This window comes from Nicotiana tomentosiformis, chromosome 2, assembly GCF_000390325.3.
Source record: "Nicotiana tomentosiformis chromosome 2, ASM39032v3, whole genome shotgun sequence".
NCBI lineage: Eukaryota > Viridiplantae > Streptophyta > Magnoliopsida > Solanales > Solanaceae > Nicotiana > Nicotiana tomentosiformis.
In genome coordinates, this window is record NC_090813.1 from 94,899,773 (window position 1) to 94,915,055 (window position 15,283).

General features: G+C 42.9%; 2 protein-coding genes across 2 annotated transcripts; one reads left to right on the forward strand and one right to left on the reverse strand.

Annotated features, from left to right (window-relative positions):
* Nucleotides 1-681: 681 nt before the first annotated feature.
* On the reverse strand, nucleotides 682-1,161 carry LOC138905275 (uncharacterized). The gene has a single exon (XM_070193783.1). The coding sequence runs from the start codon at nucleotides 1,159-1,161 to the stop codon at nucleotides 682-684; it is 480 nt and encodes a 159-aa protein (XP_070049884.1).
* A 9,777-nt stretch (nucleotides 1,162-10,938) lies between these two features.
* On the forward strand, nucleotides 10,939-11,508 carry LOC138905276 (uncharacterized). The gene has a single exon (XM_070193784.1). It carries the CDS (start codon nucleotides 10,939-10,941, stop codon nucleotides 11,506-11,508), a length of 570 nt encoding a protein of 189 aa, XP_070049885.1.
* Nucleotides 11,509-15,283: the final 3,775 nt, after the last annotated feature.

Consider the following 15,283-nt stretch of genomic DNA (forward strand, 5'->3'; position numbering starts at 1 on the left):
CATTCGAAGCGGTGGGCTCGATCGGGCCTATGACATCCATACCCCAAGCCGAGAAAGGCCAAGGTGAACTTATTGTATTGTGTTCATTGGGTGGTACCCGTATCATGTCAGAATGTATCTGGCATTGGTGGCACTTCTGAACATATTTGATGCAGTCTATTTCCATAGTCATCTAGAAATACCCCGCTCTTAGTATCTTTTTCGATAAGGTGAAACCATTTATGTGTGGTCTGCAGGTTCCGGCATGTATTTCCTCGAGCAATCTGGAAGCTTCCTTGGCATCGACACACCGTATAATCCCAAGTCAGAAGTTCTTCTATACAAAATTCCTCTTCTTTGAAAGAAATGGTTGGCTAATCTTTGAAGCGTGTGCTTCTGAGTATGGGTAGAGTGCTCTGGATATTCTCTTTTTGCCAAATATTCCTTGATGTCGTGGAACCACGGATTTCCATCGCTCTCTTCTTCAACATGAGCACAATAAGCTGGCTATTTATGAATTCCTATTTGGACATGATCGATGGAGTTATTGTCTGGGTGTTGTATCATGGAAGATAGAGTGGCCAATGCATCTGCAAACTCATTTTGAACTCTTGGAACATGTTTGAATTCTATCTTTGCAAACCTTTTGATCATCTCTTGTACATAGTGCAAATATGGCAATATTTTGGTGTTCTTTGTGGCCTATTCTCCTAGAACCTGGTGCACCAAAAGGTCTGAATTTTCGATTACCAGCAGCTCCTGGACGTTCATGTCAATGGCCAACCAGAGTCCCAAAATGCAGGCCTCATACTCCACCATATTGGTTGTGCATGGAAACCTGAGTTTTGCGGATACCGGATAGTGTTGGCCGGTCTCTGATACCAAGACAACTCCAATACCTACTCCTTTGAAGTTTGCTGCTCGATCGAAGAACATTCTCCAACCATCATATGCTTCGGTGATATCTTCTCCCACGAACGACACCTCCTCATTGGGAAAATACATTTTCAATGGTTCGTATTCTCTGTCTACGGGATTTTCTGCCAGATGATCCGCCAATACTTTCCCTTTGATCACCTTTTGAGATACATAGACGATGTTGAACTCACTCAGCAATATTTGCCACTTTGCTAGCTTACCCGTAGGCATGGGTTTCTGAAAGATGTATTTTAGCGGGTCCATCCTTGATATGAGATATGTAGTGTATGTACAGAAATAATGCCTCAACTTCTGAGCTGTCCATGTCAAAGCATATCAGGTACGTTCCAACAAAGTGTACCGGGCTTCGTAGGGTGTGAATTGCTTGCTCAGATAATATATCGCCTGCTCCTTTCTTCTAGTCTCATCATGTTGTCCCAAAACGCAGCCAAAAGCTCTATCCAATACGGACAAATAAAGCAACATGGGTCTTTCTGGTTCTGGTGGGACCAAAACGGGTGGTTTAGATAAATACTCCTTGATTTTGTCGAAGGCTTTCTGGCATTTTTCAGTCTAGCTTATTGCAGCATCTTTCCTCAGCATCCTAAAGATCGGCTGACATATCACGGTTGATTATGCTATGAAGCGACTGATATAATTAAGACGCCCTAAAAAGCTCATCACATCTTTCTTATTCTTCGGAGGTGGCAAGTCTTGGATTGCTTTGACTTTTGATATGTCTAACTCAATTCCTCTACGACTAATGATGAATCCTAACAATTTCCCGACAGGGACTCCGAAAGCACACTTTGCAGGATTCAGTTTCAGATTATATTTTCGAAGCCGATCGAAGAATTTCCTCAAATCTGCTATGCGATCCGTACTCCTTTTTGATTTGATGATAACGTCATCCACGTACACTTCTATCTCTTTGTGTATTATGTCGTGGAAAATAGTTGTCATGGCTCTCATGTAGGTGGCTCCGGCGTTCTTCAGACCAAATGGCATCATTTTATAACAATATATTCCCCATGGAGTGATGAAGGCTGTCTTTTTAGCATCATCCTCATCCATCCAGATCTAATGGTACTCCGCGAAGCAATCCACAAAGGATTGGAGTTCATGTTTGGCACAGTGGTCGATCAATAGGTGTATATTAGGCAACGGGAAATCATCTTTGGGACTTGCTCTGTTTAGATCTCGATAGTCAACACATACTCTGACTTTTCCATCTTTCTTCGAAACTGGCACGATGTTGGCCAACCAAGTTGGGTACTCGACCCCTCTAAGAACCTTGGCTTTGATCTGCTTGGTGACCTTCTCTTTTATCTTCTGCTTTACCGGTGGACTTGTAGGATTAGTGGGTAACTTGTGAGCTACTATGGATGTGCTCAAACCCATCATATCGTTGTAGGACCATGCAAAGATATCTTCATATTCTTTTAGGAATCTGGTGTACTCTTCTTTCTCTGATGGTGATAGATGAATGCTTATGTGTGTTTCTTTAACCAGTCCAGAATCCCCTAAGTTAACTGCTTCAGTTTCGTCCAAATTGGACTTTAGCTTGTTTTCAAAAATTTTCACTTCTCTGACGATTTCCTCAAGTATCGTATCATCTTCCAGGTCCTCTGAATCACTATCCTTATGTTGCGTTGTCTCATTACATGTCACAGTCACAAGTTCATCAGGATAGGTAGTAATAATGCTGTAAAAAGAGAAAATGTAGAGAATAATATTAAATACGAAAAGTAGCAATACATTAATTGAAATCTTTAAAACGTTAACAAATGCGGCTTGATGACTCGAGTAATTATTCAAAACAAAATACTGAAAATGTCTCAAATGCTTAAAAATAATTGATGCTAATCTGCCAAGCTACCTTGGAACTCGACAAGCCCGGGATGGTGCAGCAGTCCAGTTTTTGAGAACAACTCCTTTCTTCATGGTCTAAATGGTAAGGTATTCCTCCTCCTCCTCCTCAACTATCGCACTGCAATCCATATCTTCTTTATCCAGAAACAGTTTCCTCATGCCAGCTAAGACATCATCTTCCTCAGATCCCCACATCATGTCAGCTTGATGAAATGTCTGGTGTAGAGGTGGTACTGGTTGTTCCGGCAGATAATAAGGACCACGCCATGGCAACGACCAATCCTGGTACACTTGCCAAGTATATTCATATCCGAGCCCAAAAGTTGTGCCATGACGCTGCGGTTGTACGAGTTTGGTGATCCCTTGAAGGTTTTTGCCGAGACCCGTGCCAGGTTCATATCCTGTCCATTGTAATATGTTTTCTATCTTGTTACTCCACCATCGATCCTTTTTAATTGCGTTGACTCGCTCAATGCGATGGTACGTTTCTCCACCTAGCTTCTTCCTATTCTCGATGATTGGAACGGTCTCATTTGTGTAGATGGGGTTGCTTCCATCTCCAAGGATAATCACTTGTTGATGATTTCATTCAAACTTCACAGCCTGATGTAGAGTAGAAGCCACTGCTCCAGCTGTGTGTATCCAGGGTCGTCCCAATAATAGATTATAGGTAGTAGATATATCCAGAACTTAGAACTCAACATCAAACCAGGTCGCGCCCATTTGTAGGTTGAGGTTGATTTCTCCGATTGTGGCTCTTTGGGATCCATCAAACGCCTTTACATTCATACTTCCCATCCGTATCTCGTGCAGGCCTTTACCCAACCTCTTTAGAGTAGTCAGTGGTCATATATTGAGACTTTAACCCCCATCTATCAGGACCCTGGCGATGAACTTATCCTCAAATTGCACTGTGATGTGTAGTGCCCTGTTATGACTTAGTCCTTCTGGTGGTAATTCATCCTCGTGAAAGGTGATTTTGTGGATTTCTAGTAATTGTCCGACCATGTTGGCCATCTCCCCACTAGTGATGTTGGTGGGTACATAAGCTTTACTCAACACTTTCATCAAGGCATTACCGTGTGTCTTGGAGTTTTGCAGCAGTGACAAGATGGATATATGAGCGGAAGTTTTATTCAGATGATTGACGACATAGTATTCCCTTACTTGTACCTTTCTCCAAAGGTCATCAGGGCCAGTCTCAATAACATGCGACTTAGATGCAACTTCTTTTCTTGTTCCTCCAAGGTGCTCAGGTGTATAGACTCTGCCAGTTCTAGTCATGCCTTGCGCCGCACCTGTTTCCTCCATTTGTGCTTTTCCTTTTCTCCTTGCTTCCGCAACATAATCCTATGGGACAACATCAGACTTGTAAGATGGCATGGGAGCTCTACACTCAATATTCTTACGAGGCTCTTGTGAACTCTGAAGCATCGGAGATTTGGGGTTCTTGCTACCAGTATCCTAAAATCTTTATTCTTTTGCTCGCATAATTTTGCTACTGGTTAGTGCCTTTAACTCTGGCAATGTTCAATATTTTTCCTTCTGTATATCTCTATGTGTTCTAGGTATTAAGGACGTTTAAAATTTTGTGAGCATGATTTAGTTCCTTTGTTAGTTGTGAATCCTTGATACTGCACTGCTATGATACCCCCATGTCATTTTGTATTCTTTGATAGTTGAATTTATTTTAGTACATGTGATAGATTTAAGTTTGTTCTTAGTTTGCGTTAGGATAATATGTGTTCTTCACTATATCCTGCACTTCTATGTTGAATTTCCTTGTTCTCTTCTCGAATCAGTTTTGTACCTCTATATTTTTCTAGCATCTGAACATATTTTAGTTTTGAGTTTCAATGCATGCCTATCTTATGTGTTCTTTTAAATCTGACTGTCATGACTATCTATTGTTAGTTATAGAATCCCCTTCATGCCTTGCTTTGGATACTACTAAAACTCTATGAAAACCTCCATCTACTTTGAATGAATCATTTAGTGTTGAGTCTCGTGTTTAATCGACTGTTCTTTGTATACTAGACACAACTATATGGGTTTCATGTTGTAATATTGCTTCCTTGCTATTTGTAATCCTGATCTTCAGCACCACCTAAGATTTTAGATAAACATCCCATTTTCCCTCTTATGTATGTTAATGAGTAGTAATCTACCCTTTTTTATGCCATAAGTTTTTGTACTATGATCTATTCCCCATCATGTTAAGTTTTTCATGATATTGGCCAAGCTGTACCATGAGTATGTTGATATGCTATCTGGGACTTTATAAGAACTGTCATGCTAGAACTTTCATTGTACTAGATTGACATTTGAAATCCTTTAGGTTAATGCTCTATTCTGATTTTGTGTGGCATTGTGCACCCTTATATGTTAATCTTATAATCTCAGAAAACCTGATTCCCCTAACTCTCAATATGTTTTCCTGCCAATGTGCTATCTCTTGCTAAGTGTTTGAACCTGTAATACCAACCTATCCTATAAGTCTTGTTGATTCTCTTAACTGGTATGTTCTGTGTTTAATCAATTATGCTATGTCTGCTTCTAAAGTACAAGTGCACCTCTTTAATTTCTATCACTTAATCATTGTTCTCTCACTCTCATCTATTATCTATATTATTCTGTATCTATCGTTCTTGGCCGGCTGAAAGCCAAGGCTACCTAAACTTTCTTTATTGACCTCCCTAATGTGAGCACTACTCAGGGTCCATTTGAGACTTCTGTGAACTCTGCCACACTAGGATTTGGGGTCCTTTGGCCACCCTCTTTGCTGGTGGAACTTAAGTTGTCTCTGACACTTAGCTTGCCTCTCTTATTGTGTTTGTTGAATCTGTAAACGGGGTTTCTTAATTGATTTTTGTGTGATTCGATAATTTATTTGGGTCATGTGGTCAATTTGTGACCGCTTGGACTGGCATGAGTTCATTTGTGACTTTGGGTTGTGCCGATGGACATAGTCTCCTGTTTGATAGATGTTTGGACTTGGGCATGCTATTTGTGGAAATTGAGCTTGTTTAAGGCCCAGGCAACGCTGGGTTATCTTAATTTTTTTAAGTCTTCTCTTGGGCCTGTAGCCTTATTCACGTGTAATATTTATATTTATATTCTTTGGGCCTGTAATAATTTGTAATAACAAACAATTGGGGTGTTAGTGAACTTGGGGAAACGAGTATATTCTAATGTTTGCATAATAGGGTAGAAAAAACATGCCTATAGGATTTACATGACTTACTTGTTATTTTATTCAATCTGCCATATATGCTATTTAGTTTCCATGTACACTAGTAGAAACCATGCCTATAGGGAATCACACACTCAACCTGTTTTACTACGCCTACTACTTTGCATTATTAGACAGCATGTCAATAGGAAATCAATGTCAACAACTGTTCGCTAAATTTGCATAACTGCAGCATATTCATTAGATACCATGCCTATAGGATTATTATTAACTTATGTCCTACTGATCTTTCTCTAGATATCATGTCTATAGGATCTTAATTGATTAATTAGCTATTGTTATTGTTATTTTTATCATATTGATCGCCTAGAAAACATGCCTATAGGGACAAAGTATTATAGAATCAGTTTCAATTTCCAACTCTTAGAAATCCTGCCTATAGGATGTTGTTATTCGCCTAGAAAGTATGCTAATAAAATCAGACGCGGGTAATTATTTCAAGCTTTCAAACGGCTTTATTGCCTCATTTAGAGATTATGCCTATAGGATTTGTAACACCTATAATCTGTAAATTCATTGTTCCAACATAATCAGTACTGCATGTGTGCTTAAAATCAAAGTCATATAGAAACCATGTCTATAGGGCTTAATGACTCTAATTTGCCTCAATTATGGGATTATCTACTGCCTATTGTTAAATCTGCTTGCGTGCATTTGTTGCTTACATGTGGAGGCCAACTTGATCCATTTATTGTTTGTATGTACAGTCCTATTTGTTTTGACTGTCGCCTAGTTTTATCATTTTTGAGCAGCCTAAGTAAATCTAGAACCACCCCAAATAGAGGTCCAAATCCTCCTGGACTATAGGCATGGGACGGGTAGTGCACGCATAGTACATGACTTAGAACTGAATTGGTACGCTTTAGGTAAACAACTTTAACATAGTAATCGGGTAGCAGGAGGTGATAGTCTGTGCCCGCTGAATAATATGAGCAATTCTTATCTAAAAGGAGTTGCGAAGTATTATTTATGTTGCACGGGGTGATCCTTTAGGCTATAAAACTTAGGACCCCCCTTTCCTTTATTCACTTAGTCATCTAATATAGACCGTTATAGTTGTATCCTTGTAGTCCTTAAGATTTGTACCAATTCTCATTGTGTTATAATGAAACTTTTTTACCTTTTATTCTCTTTGTTTATTTGATCGTCTTGCCTAATTATAATCCACATAGTCTTAAGTTCGACCGGGACCCACAGTTGTAGACCTCGAAGAGTGCCTAACACCTTCTCTTTGAGGTAATTTGAACCCTTACCCGATCTTTGGTGGCGTTGACTAGTCAAACAGAGTTATCTGCATAATAGGTGCCCTAACGCACCTTAAAATTATTAGGTGGCGACTCTTCTTCTTTTAACACTCTATCTCCCATCCAAAAGAGTTATCACACGTCGAAGCCCGCTTTCGCGAGAGAAAGGGGCGAGACAGGTTCATATACAAACAAATATGGTGTAATGACCCGACCGGTCATTTTGCTTTCTATAACCCTGTTCTCCTAAATAAGACTTCTCGTACGTGCTTTTATTGTTTTATGACTTGTGGGGATGGTTAGTTTGGGATTTGGAAGAGTTCAGGTTGAAATTGAAACACTTGGTTCCTTAAGTTGGCCCTAAAAGGCTAAGTTTGACTTCGGTCAACATTTTGAGTAAACAAACTCGAAATCAGTATTTGACAGTTCCAATAGGTTCGTATGGTGATTTTGTACTTGGCCGTATGTTTGGATTGGGCTGTGGAAGAATCAGGAGCGTTTTGGCGCTTAATAGTAAAAGTTTATCCTTGAAGGTTTTAGAAGTTCTTTAAATTTGGTTTGGAGCGGTTTTTGGTGATATCGAGGTCCAAATGGAATTCCGAGAACGGGAATAGTTCTGCAACGTCATTTAAGACTTGCACACAAAATTTGGTGTCATTCCGAGTAGTCTAAGTATGTTTCGGCGCATTGGAAGTAAATTGAAGAACTTGAAGTTCATAAGTTTGATTCTATTGGTTTTGGGGTGTGATTCTTAGTTTTAATGTTTTTTCGGGCATTCCGAGAGTTCGAACGAGTCCGTTTTATGATTTCAAACTTGTTTGTATGTTCGAACGGGGACCGGGGGCCCCGAGTGTCAATCGGACGAGGCTCGGACCAAGTTGGAAATTTGAAAGCAACAGCTAAAGCTCCCAGGTGTTGTCATAATCGCACATGCGCTTGGCCAGCCGCAGGTGCGAGCTAGCAGAAGCGGCCAAGGAGGGGCAGCACAGGATCTGCAGGTGCGCCCCAACCTTCATAGAAAAGGGATCGCAGAAGCGGGACCCCATCCGCAGAAGCGGAGCCAGCCTGCCTGGGCACTTCCGCAAAAGCAAACTTTTGTCCGCAGAAGAGACAACGCAGGTGCGGCCCTACGACCGCAGGTGCGAGATTGCTGGAGGCAATGAGGTCTCTTTTAAAACGGGACTTAGTCATTTTGGCTCATTTATTTCCATTGTTGGGCGATTTTGGAGCTCTTAAAGAGGGGATTTCACCTAGGACTTTGAGGTAAGTAATTTCTATACAATGTGTGTTAAATACATAGTTTATGGGTAGATTATAACATGTAAATCAGTGAAAATTTTGGGTTTAGATGAAAACCTAGATTTTTGATAAAAATGAGATTTAATCATAAAATTCGTTATGGAACCTAGTAAAAATCATATATTTGAGTTCATGATGTTATGAGTAACAACTTTCTTCAAATATTTCCTGAATCCGGGCACGTGGGTCTGAGGGTGAATTTTAGGAATGTTGCAAATAGGCTGGGGAAATCACTTTCATAGTTGGGATATGAACTTTTAAGTGTGTATTAATTATTTTAAATAATATTTGACTAGTGGCGAGTCGTTTGGCGCCAAATTGAGGGTTTGAGAATAATCTTGGACCGGAAAGTAGGCCTTGAGACGAGGTAAGTCTCTTTTCTCACCTTGTAAGAGGGAATTAACCCCATAGGTGAACTTAATCATTATGTACTTCTATTTATGGGGGCCATGTACGTACGAAGTGACGAGAATCCATGCGTAGCTACTATTCATACTTATGTCCGAGTAGATTTAGGCTTACACCATGTTTTTGTTGATATCGTTGCTTGGTTATGCTTACTAATTGTTTGGATTAAAGCGGAGGGTGAGGATTTCAATATTTTAAATGTTCCTAGCTGAATTTCTTATTTTGAAAAAGAATTGAGAAATATTATGATAAGTTGAGAAAATCTATATTCAACTGCTTCGCAAGTATATTCCGCGAGTGAGGTAAATTTTTACTACTCTCATGGGAGCGAGTCGTTCGCCTCGGCAGGTTAATTGATGTTTCTATGGTTCGGGTCGTTCGACCCTCGGCAGTATACAGTATGTTTATATGTATATTTGGATCGGGTCGTACGTCCTCGGCATAATTCGTCCATAAAGATATTGGAACCCCATTATATTTAATATTGTTCCATGGACTTGAAAGGTGAAAGGATTGGACAAGAAAAATGACTTGGTTCTTACTTGAAATGAAAGAATTGTTTACTTATTTTCCTGCACTGAGTTCTATTATCATTTTATATATCATGTTTAATTAGAACTTCATACTATTATATTTTTGGCCCATAGTAAGTGTCGAAGTCGACCCTTCGTCATGACTTCTTCGAGGTTAGACTAGATACTTACTGGGTACATGTTGTTTATGTACTCACGCTATACTTTTGCACTTGATGTGCAGTATCTGAGGCAGTTGCATCTGGTTATTAGTCTGGCGCGCACGCTTGACTTTCGGTCCGAGACCACATGGTGAGCTGCCCTTCCGAGCCGTTCAGCAGCAGCCGGAGTCTCTCTTTTGATTTATTTCCTGTCTATTCTATTTCAGACAGTAGAGTAGAGATCTTTTGTATATCCTACTAGTAGCCCACACACTTGTGACACCAGATCTTGGCACACACTAGTAGACTTGTGATTTTGGTTTTATTCCTATGGCCATAAATACATTCAGTTGCTTTCGTTTTATTAATTTAAATCTGTTTCTTACTAAACCTATTAAGTTAAGGAAAGTTATTTACTTTAAAAAAAACTTATTGAAATGGGAAACTCACTAGATTGTTCACTGTTGGCATGCCTAGCAATGGTGTTGGGCGCCATCACGGCCTATAATGAAATTGGTTCGTGATAACATGGTATCAGATCACTAGGTTTACGTAGGTCTCACAAGTTATAGGCAGGCCTAATAGAGTCTTATGGATCGGTGCAGAGACGTCCGTACTTATCTTCGAGAGGCTATAGGTTGTTAGGAAACTACTTTTTATTCATCTCATATCGTGCAGTTGATGGTGTGCTAAGTTTCTTCTTTTACTCTCTCACAGATGGTGAGAACAAGCACGGCAGATGTTTCAGACCCGAGAGGAGCTGCTCCCCCTGTTGCTATAGGTCGAGGCAGAGGCCGGGGGAGGGCATCGTCCTGAGGTAGGGGACGAGGACGTCCCAGAGCTGCCCCAGTTGCACCACCAACCGGTCCAGTGGAGGATTTCATTGATGAGGAGCAGGGCGAGGTGCCCGCAGCAGAGCCAGCCCCGATTGATTTCATGTCAGCACCGGGCTTTCAGGAGGTAATGGGCCGTATACTGCGGTTTATGGATTCTAAGACCCAGGTCGGTTTATTTTCGCAGACCCAGCCACATCTCAGGCGGGAGGGGGAGCACAGACCCCTACTGCTCAAGATCCTGGGCATCCAACTGTAGTATATCAGACCCCGGGTACACTACCCGTGGGCAGAGCCCAGCCAGTTGCAGCAGTTGTACCTGAGCCCAGACCAGCTGCGACCGACGAGCCGCAGAAGCTACTGGGTAGATGGACCAGGCTTCACCCTCTGGTCTTTGGGGGTGAGCGACATGAGGATGCCCGAGACTTCATTGATAGGTGCAGGGACAAACTACACAACATGAGCATATTGGAATCTCACGAGGTGGATTTCACTACCTTTCAGTTAGAGGGCAGAGCACGTAGGTGGTGGAAGTCTTATCTCCTTGGCAGACTAGCAGGTTCTCCTCCTATAACTTGGGACCAGTTTACACACCTATTCCTGGAAAGGTATATTCCACCCTCTCAGAGGGAAGAGTTGCGGCTTCAGTTTGAGCAGCTCCAGCAGGGTCAGCTGTCAATGACCGATTATGAGGCGAGATTCTTTGAGTTGTCTCGCCATGCACTTATGATACTTCCCACTGAGGCGGAGCTAGTGCGGAGGTTTGTTGCGGGGTTGCACTCTAGTATTCAGGATAGTATGGCTTGGGAGGTTGAGATGGGGACTTCTTATCAGTTGGTAGTGGAGATTGCTCGGCGGATTGAGGGTTACTATCAGAGAGGTAAAGAGCAGATGCAGCGGGACAAGAGGTCCTGTTTTTCTGGAGAGTTCAGAGGTGCCCCAGCTGGGGGTAGAGGTCATTTTGGGAGGGGTCAGCCCAGCAGGCCCCCATATTCTGCACCACCACCTCCTCGGAGTATTCCAGCGTGACCCTACTTCAGTGCCATGCCGTAGAGTTCTTACCGCCCGCCAGCTATTCAGGGTTCTTCTAGTGGGTACTCCGGTCATCAGGGTTCTTCCAGTGTCTATTTTAGTGCCATGCCAGAGAGTTCATACCGCCTACCCGCTCTTCAGGGTTCTCCCGGTAGGTATTCGGGCCATCAGGGTCAGACTTCAGGGCAGCAGTCTACCACTCTGAGAGGTTGTTATGAGTGCGGCGATCCTAGTCACATGAAGAGACATTGCCCCAGGCTTCGGGGCAAGGTAGTGCAGCATGGTCAGCAGCCCATAGTTACAGCATCAGTAGCCGCACCAGCTATCCAGCCACCCAGAGGCAGAGGGCAGGTGGGTAGGGGTCGTCCCAGAGGTGGAGGTCAGGTAGGCGGGGGCCAGCCAGGTGGCGCTCTAGCCAGATTCTATGCTTTTTCGGCCAGACTAGATGCATTGGCCTTAGATGCCGTGATCACAGGTATTATTTCTGTCTGTGGTAGGGAAGCTTCAGTACTATTTGATCTAGGGTCTACCTATTTGTATATGTCATCTCTGTTTGCTCATTTTCTGGATATTCCTCGTGAGTCCTTGAGTACTCCTGTTTATGTGTCCACTCCTATGGGCGATTCTGTTGTTGTGGATCAGATCTATCAGTCCTGTGTGGTCACATTCTATGGATACGAGACTAGAGCGAATCTTTTGCTTCTTGATATGACCGACTTTGAGGTCATCATGGGCATGGACTGGCTATCCTCATATCATGCCATCCTTGATTGCCATGCCAAGACTGTTACCCTAGCGATGCCAGAGTTGCCTAGATTAGAGTGGAAGGGTTTGTCTGTCAGTACATCTAGTCAGGTTATCTCTTTTATGAAGGCTCGACACATGGTCGAAAAGGGTTGTTTGGCTTATCTAGCCTATATTCGAGACACTACTGTAGAGTCTCCGATGATTGATTCAGTACCAGTAGTCCGGGAGTTCTCTGATATGTTTCTTTCTGATCCTCGAGGCATGCCACCAGATCATGATATCGACTTCTGTATTGACTTGGCTCCAGGCACCCAGCCTATATCTATCCCACTGTACCGTATGGCTCCGAAAGAGTTGAAGGAGTTGAAGGAGCAGCTTGAGGAGTTGCTAGCAAAGGGGTTCGTCATGCCAAGCGTATCACCTCGGGGTGCCCCAATGCTATTTGTGAAGAAGAAAGATGGGACTCTATGGATGTGCATTGATTACCACGAGTTGAACAAAGTTACCATCAAGAACAAGTACCCATTGCCGTGTATTGATGATTTATTTGACCAGTTGTAGGGTGCTAGGGTGTTCTGTAAGATTTTCTTGAGGTTGCGGTACCATCAGTTGAAGATTCGGGACTCGGATGTTCCGAAGACTGCTTTTCATACTAGATATGGCCATTATGAGTTTCTGGTGATGTTCTTCGGCTTGACTAACACCCCAGCGGCATTTATGGACTTGATGAACAGGGCGTTCAGACCTTATATTGATTCGTTTGTCATTGTCTTCATTAATGACATTTTGATTTACTCACGTAGCATGGAGGAGCACGAGCAGCACTTGAGAGTGGTGCTTCAGACCTTGCGGAAACAGAAGCTATATGCTAAATTCTCCAAGTGTGAGTTTTGGTTAGATTCTGTGGAATTCTTGGGGCATGTTGTGACAGGCGAGGGTATTAAAGTGGATCCCAAGAAGATTGAGGCAGTTCAGAGTTGGCCTCGTCCTACTTCGGCGACTGAGATCACGAGCTTCTTGGGGTTAGCAGGTTATTATTGTCGGTTCATGGAGGGCTTCTCATCTAGTGCAGCACCTTTGACTAGATTGACCCAGAAGGGTGCTCAGTTTCGTTGGTCCGATGATTATGAGAGTAGCTTCCTGAAGCTCAAGATAAATTTGACTACAACACTAGTCCTATTGTTGCCTTCCGGTTCGGGGATGTATAATGTGTATTGCGACGCTTCACGCATTGGCTTGGGTTGCATATTGATGCAGGAGAGGCGAGTTATTGCATATGCCTCACGGAAGCTGAATCCCTATGAGAAGAATTATCCTGTGCACGATTTGGAGTTGGCCGCGATTGTTCATGCTCTTAATATCTGGAGGCATTATCTTTATGGGGTGTCCTGTGAGGTTTACACTGATCATCGCAGCTTGCAGTATTTGTTCAAGCAAAGGGATCTAAATTTGAGGCAGCTTAGGTGGCTTGAGTTACTGAAGGACTATGACATCACCATTCTTTATCATCCGGGCAAGGCGAATGTGGTCGTGGATGCCCTAAGCGGGAAGGCAGGGAGTATGGGTAGCTTGGAATTCATTTCAGCAGAGGAGATACCACTGGCCTAGGACATTCAGATACCACTGGCCTAGGACATTCAGATTTTGGCTAAGAGACTTGTGAGTTTGGATATTTCAGAGCCCAGCCAAGTTCTTGCATGCGTCATTGCCCAGTCTTCACTATTGGAGCAGATCAAGGCTCGACAGTTTGATGATCCGTACTTGACGATTCTTAGAGAGACAGTACTGCAGGGTAGTGCCAAGGAGGTTTTTATCGGCGAGGAGATGTCCTGCGACTCCAGGGTCATCTATGTGTTCCAAATGTTGATGGCTTGAGGGAGAGGATTCTAGAGGAGGCGCACAGTTCTCAATATTCCATTCATCCAGGTGCTATGAAGATGTACTGCGACCCGAGGTAGCATTGTTGGTGGCTGCGGATGAAGAAAGACATAGTTAAGTACGTAGCTAGATGCCTAAATTGCCAGCATGTTAAATATGAGCACCAGAGGCCAGGTGGCCTACTCCAGTAGATGACTATTCCTGAGTGGAAGTTGGAGTGCGTTACTATGGACTTCGTAGTTGGGTTGCCACAGACCTTATGGAAGTTTGATGCAGTTTGGGTTATTGTAGACCGATTGACCAAGTCGGCATATTTCATTCCTGTGATGACTACGTATACTTCAAAGAGATTGGCCTAGATTTATATCTAGGAGATAGTTCGACTGCCTGGCATACCTGTTTCCATCATATCAGACAGAGGACCTCAATTTACTTCGCATTTCTGGAGAGCAGTACAGAGTGAGTTGGGGACCCGTGTAGAGTTCAGCACTGCATTTCATCTACAGACCGACGGGCAGTCGGAGCGGACAGTTCAGATCTTGGAGGACATGCTCAGAGCATGTGTGATTGACTTTGGGGGACATTGGGATCGGTTCTTGCCTTTGGACGAGTTTGCTTACAACAACAGTTATCAGTCCAGCATCGAGATGGCTCCATTTGAGGCTTTATATGGTCAGCGATGTCGTTCTCCCATCGGATGGTTTGAGCCCGGCGAGGCTAAGTTATATGTTACTGATTTGGTGAAGGATGCCTTGGAAAAGGTAAAGTAGATTCAGGAGCGACTTCGCACAGCACAGTCCAGACAGAAGAGTTACGCAGATCGGAAGGCATGTGATTTATCATTTATGGTGGGCGAGAAGGTTCTCTTAAAAGTCTCGCCGATGAAGGGGATTATGAGATTCAGGAAGAAGGGCAAGTTGAGCCCAAGGTTTATAGGCCCATTTGAGGTGTTGAGACGAGTTAGGGAGGCTGCTTATGAGCTTGCTTTGCCTCTCAGTCTATCAGGGGTTCATCCGATTTTCCATGTGTCTATGCTCCGGAGGTATCATGCTGACTTGTCACATGTATTAAACTTCAGCACGATTCAGTTAGATGAGAGCTTGGGTTATGAGGAGAAGCTAGTTTCCATTATGAATAGGCAGGTCCG